This window comes from Apis florea, unplaced genomic scaffold (assembly GCF_048593485.1).
Source record: "Apis florea isolate Af1SG1 unplaced genomic scaffold, ASM4859348v1 contig_3170_pilon, whole genome shotgun sequence".
Taxonomy (NCBI): Eukaryota; Metazoa; Arthropoda; class Insecta; order Hymenoptera; family Apidae; genus Apis; species Apis florea.
Genome location: NW_028256714.1, coordinates 4,964,205 through 4,980,706, shown reverse-complemented (window position 1 = coordinate 4,980,706; position 16,502 = coordinate 4,964,205). Strand labels below are relative to the sequence as shown.

The window sequence follows — 16,502 nt, the reverse complement described above, 5'->3', positions numbered from 1 at the left end:
AAAACGATAATTTAACATACACTAATAAATCACTTACCCGATTCACTTTTCATTTCGCGTACTAGTCTGCCAGCTTGTTTTTAGCATGATAATCAAATATCTCTTTCCCTGAAACGAGTGATGATTCAACGATCGCCATCGTGAAACGCGATTTAAAATTATTCTGGCGCGTGTATACCATTGCAGAGAGGAAAGGAGCGTATTACGAGGTTCCTGCTGAGACGGGACCAGATGTAAAACCGTCGACAGATTATGGAAGAGATATTATCCTAGAGCCATTGACTCTAGATGAAAATGGATTGCCACTCGAAAGTCTACCCTTGCAATCTGGTGACGAATCGTTACCTTGGAGAAAGGGACGGGTTCATCATCGACCTCGACTTGGCGACGTGACGCCATGGAGGAAAACGAAACCAAAATCTCGCGATACATCTTTGGACAAGTTGCAGACCGCGGAAGGCCAAGTGAAACCTTGGACAGAGGAAGCCGTAGTACTGAAGAAAACTCCGCAGGTGCCTCGTGAAACGCCGAGGGAAAAATTGGAGGAAGTCGAGTTGAAACCAACGAAAATCGAGAAGAAAGATATTACAAGAGCTAGCCTCGAAGCGGTTGATCTGAAACCTGTTGTTAGAGAAGTGACGAAAGAAGTAAAAACTGAAGAAGAGAAAATCACTCGACTGGATAAGACTACGGAAGAAGTTTACGTGGAAGAAGAAGATTCTAGATTTGTCAAAACCTCGAAAAAAATAGATGAAACTGTTCAAAGGAAAAAAGAAGAAGCTAAACCTTGGACCGAAGAGAAAGTTACGTTAAAAAAGTCAAAACTCGATAGGAAAGAGATCCCTAGAGAAACTTTAGAGACTGTGGAACTGAAACCTTCAAAGATCGATAGGAAGGAGATTGAGAAAGCTACTTTGGAGAAGGTAGATTTGAAATCTATTCCTACGACAGTAACTGAGAAGATTACTGAAGAAACGATCTCGAAGGCTGAATACCTTGAACAGGAGGACATTTCGATGTTGGATGTGACTAAGATCGAAGAAGTGAAGAAATTGAAGAAAGAAAAGATAGAAGAAAAAGTGGAACAAGCGAAACCTTGGACGGAAGAAAAGATCACCTTGAAAAAATCTAAACCAATAAAGAAAGAGATTGAGAAAGAAAGTATAGAAACTGTAGAACTAAAACCATCGAAGATTGAGAAATTACCTGATCAAAAACCAAGTTTGGAGAAAGTAGACTTGAAACCTATTCTAACGACTGAGAAAATCACCGAGAAAAAAGTCACTGAAAAAACTAGGTATTTTGAAGAAGAGGATACTGTTTTATTAGAAGTATCAAAGACTGAAGAACTGAAGAAAGTAAAGAAAGACAAGGTTGAAGAAAAACCGGAAGAAAAGCCTAAACCTTGGACTGAAGAAAAAGTTACATTGAAGAAGATCCAGCCTGTGAAAAAAGAAGTTGAAAAGGAGACGATAGAAACGGTTGAATTGAAACCATCGAAAATAACGAAAACTGCAATTCGAAAAGAGAGTTTAGAAACGGTGGATCTTAAAGCTGTCACGAAAGAAACAGAAAAAACAGTGAAAGAAATCGTGCAGAAGACTGATTACGTGGAACAGGAAGACACGACATTACTTGATATTTCTAAGGATACACAAATGAAGAAAACGAGGAAAGAGTCAATCTCAGTGGAAAAAGTGGAACAACCTAAACCTTGGACTGAAGAAAAAATAACACTGAAGAAAGCCAAACCTGAAAAGAAAGAAATATCGAAAGAAACGTTCGAGACTGTACAATTAAAACCATCCAAGCCAGAAAAGGCAGATATAGAAAAACCGAGTCTCGAAGAGGTAGATTTAAAACCTATTCCTAAGAAAGAAGTTCTTAAAAAACTTGAAGAAAAAGAGGTGGTCGTTGAAGATGACACGACTCTTCTTCAGATCACCAAGGACACTGAAACTGTCAAGATCGACAAAAAAGTAAAGAAAAAGGAGGAAGTTGAAAGAAAAACTTCGGAAACTAAGCCTTGGACTGAAGAGAAAATAACCTTAAAGAAAGCGAAAGTCGAACAGAAAGAAATTCGAAGGGAAAGTTTGGAAGAAGTGATCTTGAAACCAACTAAAACAGAAAAAAGAGAGATAAAGAAGGAAACATTGGAGAAAGTAGATTTGCAAAAAGTAACTGACAAGACTCAATTCGTAGAGGAAGAAGATACAAAAGTTTTGAAAATAGACAGAGAAGAAAAGATCGAGGAAGACAAAATAGAGAAAGTAGCGACTTGGAGAAAAGAAAGGAAACCGAAGGAACAAATACCATATCATGAAGAAGAGGATAAAACGATATTGGACGTAAAAAAAGATGTCGAATTCATTGAGAAACAGAAGGAAGTTCCAGTACCTTGGGCGAGAGGTAAGAAAAAACCTACAGAAAAAGTTCCTTATCATGAAGAAGAAGATATTACTCTTCTTGATGTTGAAAAGACTGAAAAGACGACTGAGAAACAGGCGAAGGAGGAAGTACCGGTTCCATGGGCACGAGGAAAGAAAGCAAAGAAAGAAAAACCTGAAGTTCCACAGAAAGTGCAATTTGAAGAAAAGCCAGTGGATGAAAAAGAAAAATTGGAGCCAACGCAAGTTCCATGGCTTCGAGATAAGAAAGTGACAAAGAAGATACCAGAAAAGAAAGAGGAACCGGTTGAGGATATCAAATCTGTCACATTGAAACCGGTCAGGCACGAACATATACCGGAAGAGAAGGAGAAAATAGAAGAGATAACATTGAAGCCTGTTAAACGCATTCCACGTGAAGAAGAAAAGAAAGAGGAAATACAATTGAAACCCATTCCGAAACCCAAGCCTGAAGAGAAATCACATGAAGAAGTGATGTTGAAACCATTCCAAAAATCGAAACCGGAAGAAGAGAAACCGAAGAAACCGGAATTAAAACCATTCGAGAAACCTAAACCTGAAGCACCAGAAGAGGAAAAAATACAGTTAAAACCATTCAAACAAGAAAAACCGGAGGAAAAGTCGATTATAATCCCACAAAAACTTCCGGAAAAACCACAAGAAGAAATAAAGGAAGTTGAAGAAGTATCATGGCATAGGAAACCGAAAAAACCGTCGATTACAGAAGAAAAACCTGTTGAAAAAATACCAGAAAAGATAGCAGAGGAAAAAGTAATTAAAAAGGAAGAGGAAATGATCGAAGATTTCAAATCAGTAGCTTTGAAATCGGTTAAACGAGAGAAAAAACCTGAGGAACGGGAAGATAAAGAGGAAATCACATTGAAACCAGTGAAACGTACTCATAAAGAGGAAGAAAGCACGGAGGAAATTAAATTGAAACCGGTAGAGAAACCAAAACCAGAGAAAAAGATCGAAGAAAAAGAAGAGAAACCCTTGAAACCGATCGAAAAAGAAAAACCAATTGAATCAGAATTGCCTTGGCGACGTGACAAAAAGAAACCTATCGAGCAAAAAGTTACCGAAATCCCAATTGAAGAGAAAAAAGTGGAAGAAGAACAACAGGAAGTTAGTTGGCGAAAACCACGGGAAAAAGTGATGAAGGAAGTACAAAAAGAAGAAGTGGAAGATTTCACGGCAGTTAAACTGAAACCAGCAAGAAAAGAAAAAAGACCGGAAGAAAAGGAGGAAAAGGAAGAAGTAGTATTGAAACCAATTGAGAAAATACTAAAAGAGGAAGAAACAATTGAAGAAGTGACACTTAAACCAGAAACAGTCGAAAATGGTGAAATTCTTGAAGAAAAAACTAAATTGCCATGGCGACGTGGTAAAAAACCAATAAAGAAAGAGATTAAACCCGAACAATTATTAAAATCTGAAGAAGAAGTATCTAAAAGGATAGAGGAACAAATAACACCTAAACATAAAGATGAGAAGCCTGACGAAAAAGAAATACCAGAGATTAAATTAAAACCAGTTAAACATATAGAAAAACCAGAAGAAGAGAAACCTGAAGAAGTAAAATTGAAACCTGTAAAACGACTTCCTAAAGAAGAAGAGGAAAAAGAAGTGGTAACGTTGAAACCAATAAAGAAAGAAAAACCAGAAGAAGAAAAACCAGAAATTAAATTGAAACCAGTAAAACGTATAGAAAAACCAGAAGAAGAGAAACCCGAAGAAGTTAAATTGAAACCTGTGAAACATCTTCCTAAGGAAGAAGAGGAAAAAGAAGTGGTAACGTTGAAACCAATAAAGAAAGAAAAACCGGAAGAAGAAAAGCCTGAAGAAGTTAAATTGAAACCAGTAAAACGTATAGAAAAACCAGAAGAAGAGAAACCCGAAGAAGTGAAATTGAAACCTGTGAAACATCTTCCTAAGGAAGAAGAGGAAAAAGAAGTGGTAACGTTGAAACCAATAAAGAAAGAAAAACCAGAAGAAGAAAAACCAGAAATTAAATTGAAACCAGTAAAACGTATAGAAAAACCAGAAGAAGAGAAACCCGAAGAAGTGAAATTGAAACCTGTAAAACGACTTCCTAAAGAAGAAGAGGAAAAAGAAGTGGTAACGTTGAAACCAATAAAGAAAGAAAAACCGGAAGAAGAAAAGCCTGAAGAAGTTAAATTGAAACCAGTAAAATGTATAGAAAAACCAGAAGAAGAGAAACCCGAAGAAGTGAAATTGAAACCTGTAAAACGACTTCCTAAGGAAGAAGAGGAAAAAGAAGTGGTAACGTTGAAACCAATAAAGAAAGAAAAACCGGAAGAAGAAAAGCCTGAAGAAGTTAAATTGAAACCAGTAAAACGTATAGAAAAACCAGAAGAAGAGAAACCCGAAGAAGTTAAATTGAAACCTGTGAAACGACTTCCTAAGGAAGAAGAGGAAAAAGAAGTGGTAACGTTGAAACCAATAAAGAAAGAAAAACCGGAAGAAGAAAAGCCTGAAGAAGTTAAATTGAAACCAGTAAAACGTATAGAAAAACCAGAAGAAGAGAAACCCGAAGAAGTGAAATTGAAACCTGTGAAACATCTTCCTAAGGAAGAAGAGGAAAAAGAAGTGGTAACGTTGAAACCAATAAAGAAAGAAAAACCGGAAGAAGAAAAGCCTGAAGAAATTAAATTGAAACCAGTAAAACGTATAGAAAAACCAGAAGAAGAGAAACCCGAAGAAGTGAAATTGAAACCTGTAAAACGACTTCCTAAGGAAGAAGAAGAAAAAGAAGTGGTAACGTTGAAACCAATAAAGAAAGAAAAACCGGAAGAAGAGAAGTCTGAAATTAAATTAAAACCTGTGAAGCGTCTTCCTAAAGAAGAAGAGGAAAAAGAAGTGGTAACGTTGAAACCAATAAAGAAAGAAAAACCGGAAGAAGAAAAGCCTGAAGAAGTTAAATTGAAACCAGTAAAACGTATAGAAAAACCAGAAGAAGAGAAACCCGAAGAAGTGAAATTGAAACCTGTAAAACGACTTCCTAAGGAAGAAGAGGAAAAAGAAATGGTAACGTTGAAACCAATAAGGAAAGAAAAACCGGAAGAAGAGAAGTCTGAAGAAATTAAATTGAAACCAGTAAAACGTATAGAAAAACCAGAAGAAGAGAAACCCGAAGAAGTGAAATTGAAACCTGTAAAACGACTTCCTAAGGAAGAAGAGGAAAAAGAAGTGGTAACGTTGAAACCAATAAAGAAAGAAAAACCGGAAGAAGAAAAACCTGAAGAAATTAAATTGAAACCAGTAAAACGTCCTGAGAAACCAAAAGAGAAGAAACCAGAAGAAGTGAAATTGGAACCGATTCCAAAGCCTGTTCCTGAAAAAGTTGAAGAAAAATCTGAAGAAGAGGAGGAAAAAATATTACCATGGCGTCGTGGCAAGAAAACGAAAAAGATCGTCGATTTCCGAGAAGAAGTAACTGTGGTACCGATCGATCAAGAGAAAGTGATTACAGAGGTAAGCAAAGAAGAAACAAAGATCGTCGAACAAAAAGTGGAGGATAAAAAAATAATTCAAATGAAGGTAAAAGAAATTGAAGAGGAGAAACCGGAAGAAATTGCACTTCCATGGAGAAAACCGACGAAAGAGGTAAAAGAGATCATCGAAGAAAAAGTCGTAGTTGAAGAAATTAAACCTGAAACAAAGGAAGATAAAGTTATTGAAGAAATCACTGAAACATCGGAAGTCTCTTGGAGAAGGAGGCAAAAACCGAAAAAATCGAAAGAAGAGAAAGAAATAGTTGACTTGAAACCAGTCGAGAAACGCGAAGAGTTCGTAGAAAGAATAGAAGAAATCGTTCTTAAACCCGTCAAAAAGGAGAAAGTACCCGAGGAAGTCGAGAAAGATGAAATTCGTTTGAAACCTGTTCCCAAAAAACCAAAGGAGGAAGAAGTACCCGAAAAGGTGACTTTGAAACCTGTCAAGAAAGAGAAACTCGAGGAAAAACCTAAGAAAGAAGAAATACCAGAATTGAAACCGGTAAAATTAGAAAAACCGAAGAAACCTGAAGAAGAAGAGATAAAGGAAGAGCAAGTGACCGAAGTATCATGGAGGAAACCTAAAAAGAAACCGGAAGAGGTACCTGTATCTATAGAAAAAGAAGAAGTTTCCACGCAAGAAGTTCAAGTGATCGAAGCGACTAAAGTGGAAAAGATCGTTGAAGATGTAGAGATAGAGAAGAAAAAAGTCCAAGTTGAAGATCGTAGGAGGAAGCATAAACAACGTACGCAAGTCGAGATATCTATCACAGATAAAGATAAAAAAATTGCTCCGAGATTTATTCAGAAACTTCAACCCGTTATCGCGCAACCTGAAACAACCGCAAAATTCACGTGTACAGTATTTGGCAATCCATTCCCCGAAATTACCTGGTACAGAAACGAGCAGGAGCTTCATGTGAGTGAGAAGTACATAATGACCATCTACGAAACGACCGCATCGTTGGAGATAACGAAGGTGAAGGAGGAGGACGCTGGAATGTATTCTTGCAGAGCGTCGAATCCGGCTGGAGTAGCCACGTCTACCGTCAATCTCGTGATATTTGGTACTAGATCTGTGTGTTGTGACGTCTGTGTGATCGTTTTCTAACATCTTTCAAATTTATTATGAATATTTTAGGAAGATGTTGTTTTTTTTTGCGCTTGCGTGTTTTCTTTTTTATTATTTACAGGATAATTTTATATATTTCATATCGACACTTTAAAATTAAAGATTTTCAAGTGTCAAGATTGCATGTCTCATTTGCAAAAAAAATTAATCATTATCTTTATTGATAATTGTTTCCAGTTTTCTCCAGTTTCAATTATAAATAAAAATAACTCTAATAAAAATAATAAACTGTAATTTACAAGAATGTATTTTGCACGAAGTTTTACAGTGCTGTGCTATTCCCCCATAATTGACATAAACTTACCACAATATTTTTTTTCTCCGCAGAAAAAGAGGAAGAGGGCATAGCGCCACATTTCGCGACACCGATAAAGCCTCTCATGGTGGAGGAGCACAAGCCAGCTCAGCTCGAGTGCATCGTCACTGGCACACCGATGCCGGAAGTGAAATGGTACCGTGGGGAGGAAGAGCTGAAACCGGAAAAGGGCAGAGAGATTACGTTCAATCCGGAAACTGGGGAGGCGAAATTGTGCATATTGGAGCCGACCGAGGAGGATGAGACGATATATCGTGTACGAGCCGTGAACAAATTCGGACGCGCCGAATGTAGAGCGAATCTGGTGATCAGTAACGTGGTGAGGGTGAGCAGACCGGAAGTTCTGAGGGCGCCAAAGATCACCAGACCCCTGCCAGCCTTGGTCGCCGAGTTTGGAAAGCCTTTGACCTTGTCCGCTGATTTCGAGAGCAGGCCTACACCGGAAGTGAAATGGTACCGCAACGGAGCCGAGATTGTACCATCTGACAAACGTGTGATTAAGATTTACGAAAATACGACAGAGTTATACATTCCTGAGGTGACGAAGAAGGATGGAGGGAAGTACGAGGTCCGAGTGGAAAATCCTGTCGGTGAGGCGAGAAGCTCTGGCTCTGTGACGGTGAAGGAACGAGAGGACAAGGCGGACGAGGTGAAAGCACCAAGATTTATCGAGCCGTTGCAACCGCAAATCGTAACCGAGGGAGAGGTCGTGATCATGGAAACACGTGTCGATTCCTACCCGGCAGCCTCCTTCCAATGGTTCCACGATACTCGTCCTTTGGAGGTATCCCAGCTTTTCTTTTCGTTCGATAAATTTTTTTACTTTCTGGTATTCTCATTATCTTCAAAATTTTTATATACATATAATAGTAAATATAAATATCTGTCTAATCAAATAACAAAAAATGTTTCTTGATATCCGAGATATCAATGTACAAACATAATACAACAAAACGATACTTGATTTAAAAATAAGAAGTAAGAAAATCGATATATTCACATCTAAAACCGTGCCAAGAATTCACAAAAAAGTGCAATTAATTGTATAATTTATCAAATATAATAACTTTCCGTTGCAGTCCACGCCACAGATGAGGATCGTAACGCAAGAGAACAAATCGATCCTAATGATCAAGGAGATCAAACCCGAGTACTCGGGCATATATACTTGTCGTGCCGAAAATGTTGGCGGATCTGTCACCTGCACGGCGACCATAAATCTGCTGGATACACCTTGGGAAGAAACCGTGGAGCTGGTTTCACCGACGTTCGTCAAACGGTTGTCACCGGTCAGGATCATGGACGGTGAAAGCGCCAACCTGACGTGCATCGTCCAGGGAAAACCCACGCCTAGGGTCGAGTGGTACCACGATAATAAACCGATCAAGGAGGGCAAGGAGATCACGATCGTGCAAGACACGGAAGGCGTTTGCAGTTTGGCCATAACCGAAGTATTTCCAGAGGATGCTGGAGAATACACTTGTCGTGCCGTGAATCCTGTTGGGGAAGCGGTTTGCACGTCGTCGCTTATCGTGGAGGGTGAGAAATCGAGTTTTATTGTTTCTTGATTATAGGAGAAAAGGATTTGTTGTTTATTAGTAAATGTTATGATAACTGAAATTTTTTAATTTTTTTGATTCATTGAATGATATATTCATTTTTTGGATACATATCATGCAAAAAATTTTTAGGCTATATGAAAATTTTATATCCCGTGAAAGAGCACAGTGCCATGATATTAAATTTATACTCAAATCAAATTAAATTTCACAATAATAATATAACGTTAAAAAAATTTAAGAAATTTATAACGAGGAATATTTTGATTTTTAGCGTACGAGTATGTACCGGATTCAGAGATCGCTTCTTCGATTGTCGCGACGTCTCTTACTACAGGGCAAAGCGGTTCGGAAGAGGATCTTTTATCTCCAAAGGTATTTTTTACGAATTTCAATCGTATATCTCGATATTTCTTTGATTATAACTCATGATTATTTCTTTCCATCTCTAGGAAACACCTTTGTTCGATACGGACGAGGAGTCTGCGCCGGAGATAGTAAAGAAACTTCCTCAATTAATTCCTACCAAAGTCGGAGAACTAACCAGGTAAAAGATGAAGAAGATTAAAAAAAAATATTGTTAAAATATTTTTAATAATTACTAAATATATTGAAAATTAACGTTATCATGATAAGTATTTAATTGTTACTCAATTATTTTAAAACTTTCTTATTTCAATAATAATTCGTCAGGTATCTTCTATACATAATGTACCTAAAAATTGATTATCTTAATAATCGGATAAATTAAATTAAATCCAAACAATTTAAAAAATTACATCAATCATTATTCCTTTTTTTAGATTGGAAGTGAAGGTAAAAGGGAAACCAAAGCCAGAAGGAAAATGGTACAAGCAGGGCGTCGAGATCGTGCCGTCCCAAGAATTCCTGATCGAGGAATTCGAAGATGGCACTTCCGTGTTAACGATAGCCGAAACTTATCCCGACGACATGGGTGAGATTGTGTTCGAAGTGCACAATCCACTCGGCGTATCGACCACGACCACCTATCTGTCGGTAGAAGGTAACGATTCATTGATCCTGAACGTGAAAGACGACATTAAAAAAAAAGAAAAAGTAGTGAATGCTTCGCTAATCTGCTTGACATAAGTTATTTTCAGCTGCGCTCTTCTTCGATCGGAATCATCATCGAGAATCCCCCAACGCTCTCCCCAAACCTTCCTCATAAATATCTCAAAACTCACACTGAACACTTACATCCTATCATTTACACTTTTTTTTCTTTCTATTATTTTATTAAAATTTTCACCAGCTAGCTGAGACCTTTTAAGTTCCATCTGTTGGCCGTCGAATCATTGCGTAAAATTGATTCTTGATTTGATGATTTTTGAATAATTTGGATCGAGAATATAAATTTTATAATCGTGAAAAGTTTCACAAAAAATGGAAATTTCAAATATAAGAAGAAATTTTTAATTTATTTTTAAAAATATCTCGTATAATGAAATTTTTACATATAAATTTTTTAAAATTTCGAAGAATTTTAATTATTTAAATTATTTTCATGCAAAGTTTTATAATAAATACCGATACTTTCTAATCTAATATTTTCGAAATTTTACAGTAATAATTTCAAATTTTATTAATTCTAAAATATTAATAAATAATCTGTTTTGAATATTCTCCAATAAAATTTCGAGATTTCAACAAATTGCAACAATAATAACAAAATTTCATTAATAAATATATTCTAAAAAATTTCACAAAAAATTGAAATATCAAGCAATTTCACGTAACAGTTCGAAAGTCAAGAAACGAGAGAAAATGCTTTGTATAACTGAAAGCTTGAGAAAATTTCAGCACCGTTTGAAGGATGGAACTGGAAGGGTCGAAACGTTCCACACGTATCTAACGACAGTTTTATCATTTAGGAATCGTCGGAACGAAGGAGTACAGGAAGCCATCATGGGTCATCCAGATGGAGGAGATGCAAGAAGCTCTAAGAGGTAAGAGCCGCCAATCTGAGGCGATCGATTGCATGTTGAGTGAGGCGGAGTGCACCTTTTCCACGGATAGCCTGGACGATCGAGCCATTAGGGAAGAAGGTTCTCAAAGGGACAGCTCGACGATGATCAGCGAATTCTCCTCGACGAGAACCTTGATGAATATCGACGACGAAGGTAAGAGGTGTTTCGAGGAAGAAGATCCTCACCAAAAAGGGTTCTTCCTATCGAGAAGGTTCTCAGACTCTTTGGAAATCGAGCAAGAGATCACCACCACCGAGTATTCGTGGGAGATGAGCGCATCTAACAAAGAAACTTCTTCTTTCGAATGCGTAGAGAATGTGTCGTTCGAAAGCACGAAACGCGAATCAAAAAGTGGAGAGCAGAAAAGCAAAGTGGATAAAAAGACGAGAACCGAGAGGGTGAGTAAAGTGATGAGAAAGAAGAAATTGGAGAGTACAGAGGAGAAGAGTGTGGCAAAAAAGTGCACGGAGACAAAATCGCATCCCGTGAAAAGCAAGCGAGATTCTGCAGTAAGTAACACGAGTGGCAAATTTTCCAATGTGCACAAGGTGAGATCGTCGACGCCTCTGACAATGGAAAAGTCGATAAAGGGAAGTGTGAAAGCTAGATCTCCATCTCCTGACCAGGCGAAATGTTCAAAGATGAACGAATCGAGCGAGAAGCACAGAAACGTGAAGTCTCCTTCACCGACGAGATCGAGGCAAGTAAGATCCAATGACAAATTGATCGCGACGAAACCGGTAAAATGTGCGAAATTCAAAGAAGAGGAGGCCTCTATAAGCAGCGACGAGGTCGCGTGTAGAAGAATGGAGAGCGTGGACAAAGTATCGATCGAGAGTGAGAATAGAAGTGAAAGGAGAAAGAAGATCGTGTTGGATTTCGACGAGTTTCCGCCTCCGAGATCCGAGAGGAAGACTCAAGCTAGATCCGATCTTTCGAACATCCAAGAAGCTAGTTTTTATCTTTCGCCTATCGAGGAGAACAGCGAAGCCTCAACCGGAAGTGGGCAAAGCAAACAAGTTGTCGAGCACTATGGGAAAGTGATGGAAACATCTATGGAGTACGATCATGCAAGGAAGTATCACACTTATCCAAAATCGAGGATACCCGTTGCCAGATGGTCGAAAGAACGTCGTTTCGGCAACTTGATGATGGACCCGAAGATGTACCCTTTGGAGCCGAGAGAGATCGATTTGGAGGCATTCCAACAATTGCATACGGCGGATAGTCAAGAGGAATTGCAAGAGTTTTTGTTGCTGGAAAGTCAGTGTAGCGGAAACCTCGGTCTGGCTGGAAATATATCGACTTCCGAGGTATCGTGCAACGAGCACCACAGCGAAGATGAAAGAGGCACCATGTCAGGTATTATTGTCGATCGAATTATTAACCATTTAATATCGATTTCTTTTTCTGTAGCTTTTCACGAGATTGTCGTTTTTTTTTTCGCATGATGAATCTTTTTGTGTACGCGTGTTTTTGTTCTTCTTTCTAACCAGATTACTGACATCGGAGTCACGCGAGTCGCACAATCACCAATCAAGAGATCAGGTAAATAATTTGTTGGAGATTTTTGATTTTTTATTATGTGTTCTTTTTTTTTTCTTCTTCTTCTTCTTTGTTTTAGTGGTTTTAATCGAAGTGTTCTGTTCATAGCCACGCAATCTGTACCACGATTCATTCAAGAGATTACCGATGTTTATGCGAAGGAAGGTGAAACCGCAGTGTTTGAATGCATATACTCTGGCAATCCTGTTCCAGGTATTGTAAAAATATCTTATGTTACTTTTCGTGTAATTTCGATTTTTATATTTTTTTTTATACTTCTAAAAATCAGCATATTAATCTTAACTTCTAGTTTATCTTTATTGATTAACATCGATAATTTCTAGACGTCGTATGGTACAAGAACGATAAAATGATCATTAATACCCCGAACGTGAAAATACGTCTCTTGGATGAGGAGAAAAAGACAATATTGACAATTAAACACGCGACCGAAGAAGACGATGCCACTTATGTGTGCAAAGCAACAAGTGAGATTGGTTTAACAACGACGAAAGCTAAACTACATGTAACAGGTAGTGTTCTTTAAATTTATCTTTTAAGCTTAATATATTTCAATATATTCGAATACATACGAATATCATTTTTAATTATAATATACAATTATTCAGAAATAACTGGCAAGAAAATCTTCGAGGACGAAGAACAGTTCGAGGAGGAAATAATAGAGGAGAAACCTAAGAAGAAGCCTGAAGAAGAGAAACCTCACAAAAAGAAGAAGCCAGAAATGAAGAAGGCTAAAGAGACGAAGGAAAAAGTGAAAGGGGAACGTGTGAAGGTAGATAAGAAGGAGTTGCATAAAGAGAAACTGGTTCCCAAGGAACAGCCAGAAGAAAAGTTAGTTGAATTACTTATTAAATATTCATAACGAACATATGAATACGTGCAAATTACATTGACAATTTGTTGTTCAGGAAAATTGTGGATATCGAAGAAACTCAGGTGCTTGAAACGACAGAAGTTATCGAAGAACAACCGACAGAGGTAAATGAAAAATATCAAGTACATTAAAAATCATAGATCGTTTAAAGCGATATTAAATTAATATTGATGAAAGAAAATTGTATAAACGAGAGTCAAACAAATTTTTCCCATGTCTTAATAAATTTTGAAAATTAATAAGCAATAATACTTCTAAAAAAAATTATATTATATAAATTTATCTCAATACCTAATCAAACTTTTAAAAAAAGGATTCAAAAAAAAAACTTCAGTTTCTAATCGATTTTTTCTTCTACTCTCCTCTTCTCATCCCTTAATTAATATTATTTATCATAATCACATCGATATTAAAATTATCCAAACGATCAATTCTTTCTTCTTTCACAATTCTCTTCTTCTACTCCCCTATCCTCCCTCCCCGACCGAATAAATCGATAAATAATCCTAATTCGATGCAGGTGACACGAGCAAAGAAAGTGGTGCCGATCCAAGAGCCTCTAATAACAGAGGCGACCGCGTCACTGAAGAAAATCGACGATGAGAAAGCGCGGGAAATTATACCGAAGACGGAGGAACGCGCGAAGAGGGTGGTGGAGGAGCGAGAGGGAGTGGTGGTTTCAGAAATGGCCATCGAGGACACGGCCCGTGATTTCACAATAGAATCGGTGGTGGATCGTGCACAGGTCACGTCAGAAATATTGCAAACCGTCTCCGTGTCGGAGGTGCACACGGAGGCCAGCGTCCAAGAGATCAAACGAGTGGACACGAGGAGGAAAGCGAAGAAAACCGTGGTGACAGAGGAAGAGGAGCGGCCAAGAGAAATCGTGGTTGAGGAGAAACCGAAAAAGAAGAAGAAGGAGAAACTGAAGCTGAAGGAGGAAGTGACCATCGAGGAAATAGTGGAGAGACAAAGGGAAAGTATCGCGAGAGAGGTGGAGGAAATTATGGAGACTCTTCACGCGAAAGAGTTCGGGCCAGGGGAGGCTCCTCTTCGAGAATTGGCCACCATCGGTTTCTTGGTACGCCAGGGTGTCTCTGTGAACGAGATCAACGAGAGCTTGTATAGAACGGACAATTTCCCTGCGTTGAAAACCCCCGAGGCTCAGAATGCGCTTGTCCAATTGGTCGAGAGGGAGGGTCATGGGCCATTGATCACCCAAGTTCTGACGGAAGAAACGACTACCGACGAGAGTGTGGTGGCTGCTACCGTCGGCTTCCGCGCCTTTATGAGGATGATCGAGTTGCAACACGTCACTGTTGAAGAGGTCCTCACACATTTCGCGCCGGAGGACTTCCGGCCGCGAGCTTGGGAAGTTACGGAAGCCACGGAAGTAAGGAATTGTTTTTTTACTTTTCTTCTTTGCGTTCCAACATGATGTTTGTGATGATGCGTGTAAAGATTTTAGAATCGCTTGAAATTCGATTTGGATTTATCGAAAATTTAACATTCTAGTTCAAAGTTGTATCAATTAGTAAGTTGTTAATATTAAAAATGATTTTTTTAAATAACTTGATAGAAGAGAAAACAATATTGTGGAGAGAGATTATATTTTGTATTTATTCTCGAAAAACTTTTTAATGAAAATTTAAGTATAATTGATAAAATATGATTTAAGTATAATTTTAATTAGAAGCATACTAAATACAATTATTTATAGGTTGAAACAGAGGAACGGATTACGGAACGAGTGGATGTCATCCACAAAACGGAGGTCCATTTCATGGGTAAGTGGAGAATGCGGTGTGAAGTTTGAAATATACAAATAAATAAATAAATAAATAAATAAAAAGTACCTATAAAACACGAACAATGCAATGTTACGAAATCATTGCAGCTCGTCCTTTCCATTTTAATAAATATTTAAACCATCATTATTATCATATTTTGGTGTGTGTTTGCGTGGCTGCCTATATACATAACTTGTACATGTTTTCTTTTTTTTTATACTTTAATTTTTTGTATATAGTCCACGGCTAATATAAGCTCGAATAAGCATGCGTTTTATTTTCGTTTTTTTTTTTTCTTCTTTTTTTGTAAATATAATTTAATAAGAAAGAAGAAACTGAAAGTTTCTTCCCATGTTTGTATTTTATATATTGTACATCTTGAATGATATTGAATAAAAGACGTTTTTTTACCATGTGCCATAATCCTGTGTGTTTTTTCTTTTTTTTTTCTTCTTTTGAACGTCTTTTTCGCTCTTTTCACTACTTGTCTTCACCCCGTTCCCAAAAACTCCTACGAAAGAAACTATGGATTTTCTGATTGCAGAGAGGAGGGACGAAAGAAAAGCCGTCCGCACACAGGATATTCGTGACATTAAAGGTTTGAAGCAACGAGTTTCAATGCATGGGATATACATTCGTATTATTCGGAATTCGAATCACGAATGGATACCATCATTAATACTATCTTTTATCATTTTCTTCAACGCTAAAATTTCAGTGTCCACACAGTCGACACCACATCGACATTCCAATTTTTTTACTTATTTTTCAATTTCTATTTAAAATATTCCTTGTAGATTCAATTTTTGAATCTTAATTTATGATATAATATATGTATATTTTTTTTCATATCTTAATATTATGATTCATATTATATATAATCAACAAAAAAGTTATATATAAATTATATTTTTAGAGAGAATTCTTAATTCTTGATTAGTATCAAATATATATATATATAATTTTTGAATATTTAATCAAAATTGAATTGTTTATTATGTAAAATATAAAATAAGCATTGAAATATTTAAATATAAAATGATATAAAAACAAATATAAAGTAATTGAATGAAAATATAAGGTAATTTTCGTGATATTTAATTATGGATATCACGATTCAACGATGCCAATCAAGGATTCATTGAATCAAGAAAATGTGGTGATTCTGAACGGATACTAAATTTTTCATCAAACATTCCGCTATAAGCTTGAATCGATCATCTTAATTGTTTAATGATAAAAAAAATTCATATCGTGTTTTTAAAGTTCATTTGCGCTGACTAATATCGGTTATTGTAGATCAAAAAAGTCGTTGAGAAAAAAAAAAATGTGCGTGATCGATTATACGATA

The 16,502-nt window shown here is 37.1% G+C and overlaps 1 protein-coding gene across 15 annotated transcripts in view; it reads left to right on the top strand.

Moving 5' to 3' along the window:
* Window positions 1-16,502, top strand: part of LOC100869706 (sallimus) — a 124,737-nt gene that overhangs the window by 65,839 nt on the left and 42,396 nt on the right. For 9 of the 15 annotated variants that reach the window (XM_086910096.1, XM_086910094.1, XM_086910089.1 and 6 more), the window contains 14 exons: window positions 187-6,990; window positions 7,383-8,155; window positions 8,451-8,910; window positions 9,205-9,305; window positions 9,383-9,477; window positions 9,734-9,954; window positions 10,823-10,897; window positions 12,572-12,676; window positions 12,808-12,996; window positions 13,093-13,318; window positions 13,396-13,465; window positions 13,882-14,754; window positions 15,082-15,148; window positions 15,696-15,749. In XM_086910096.1, coding sequence (XP_086766222.1) covers window positions 187-6,990; window positions 7,383-8,155; window positions 8,451-8,910; window positions 9,205-9,305; window positions 9,383-9,477; window positions 9,734-9,954; window positions 10,823-10,897; window positions 12,572-12,676; window positions 12,808-12,996; window positions 13,093-13,318; window positions 13,396-13,465; window positions 13,882-14,754; window positions 15,082-15,148; window positions 15,696-15,749 — 10,113 coding nt within the window. The remainder of the gene's footprint in view (window positions 1-186; window positions 6,991-7,382; window positions 8,156-8,450; window positions 8,911-9,204; window positions 9,306-9,382; window positions 9,478-9,733; window positions 9,955-10,822; window positions 10,898-12,571; window positions 12,677-12,807; window positions 12,997-13,092; window positions 13,319-13,395; window positions 13,466-13,881; window positions 14,755-15,081; window positions 15,149-15,695; window positions 15,750-16,502) is intronic. The other 6 variants (XM_086910086.1, XM_086910087.1, XM_086910088.1 and 3 more) reach the window with 6 other exon arrangements.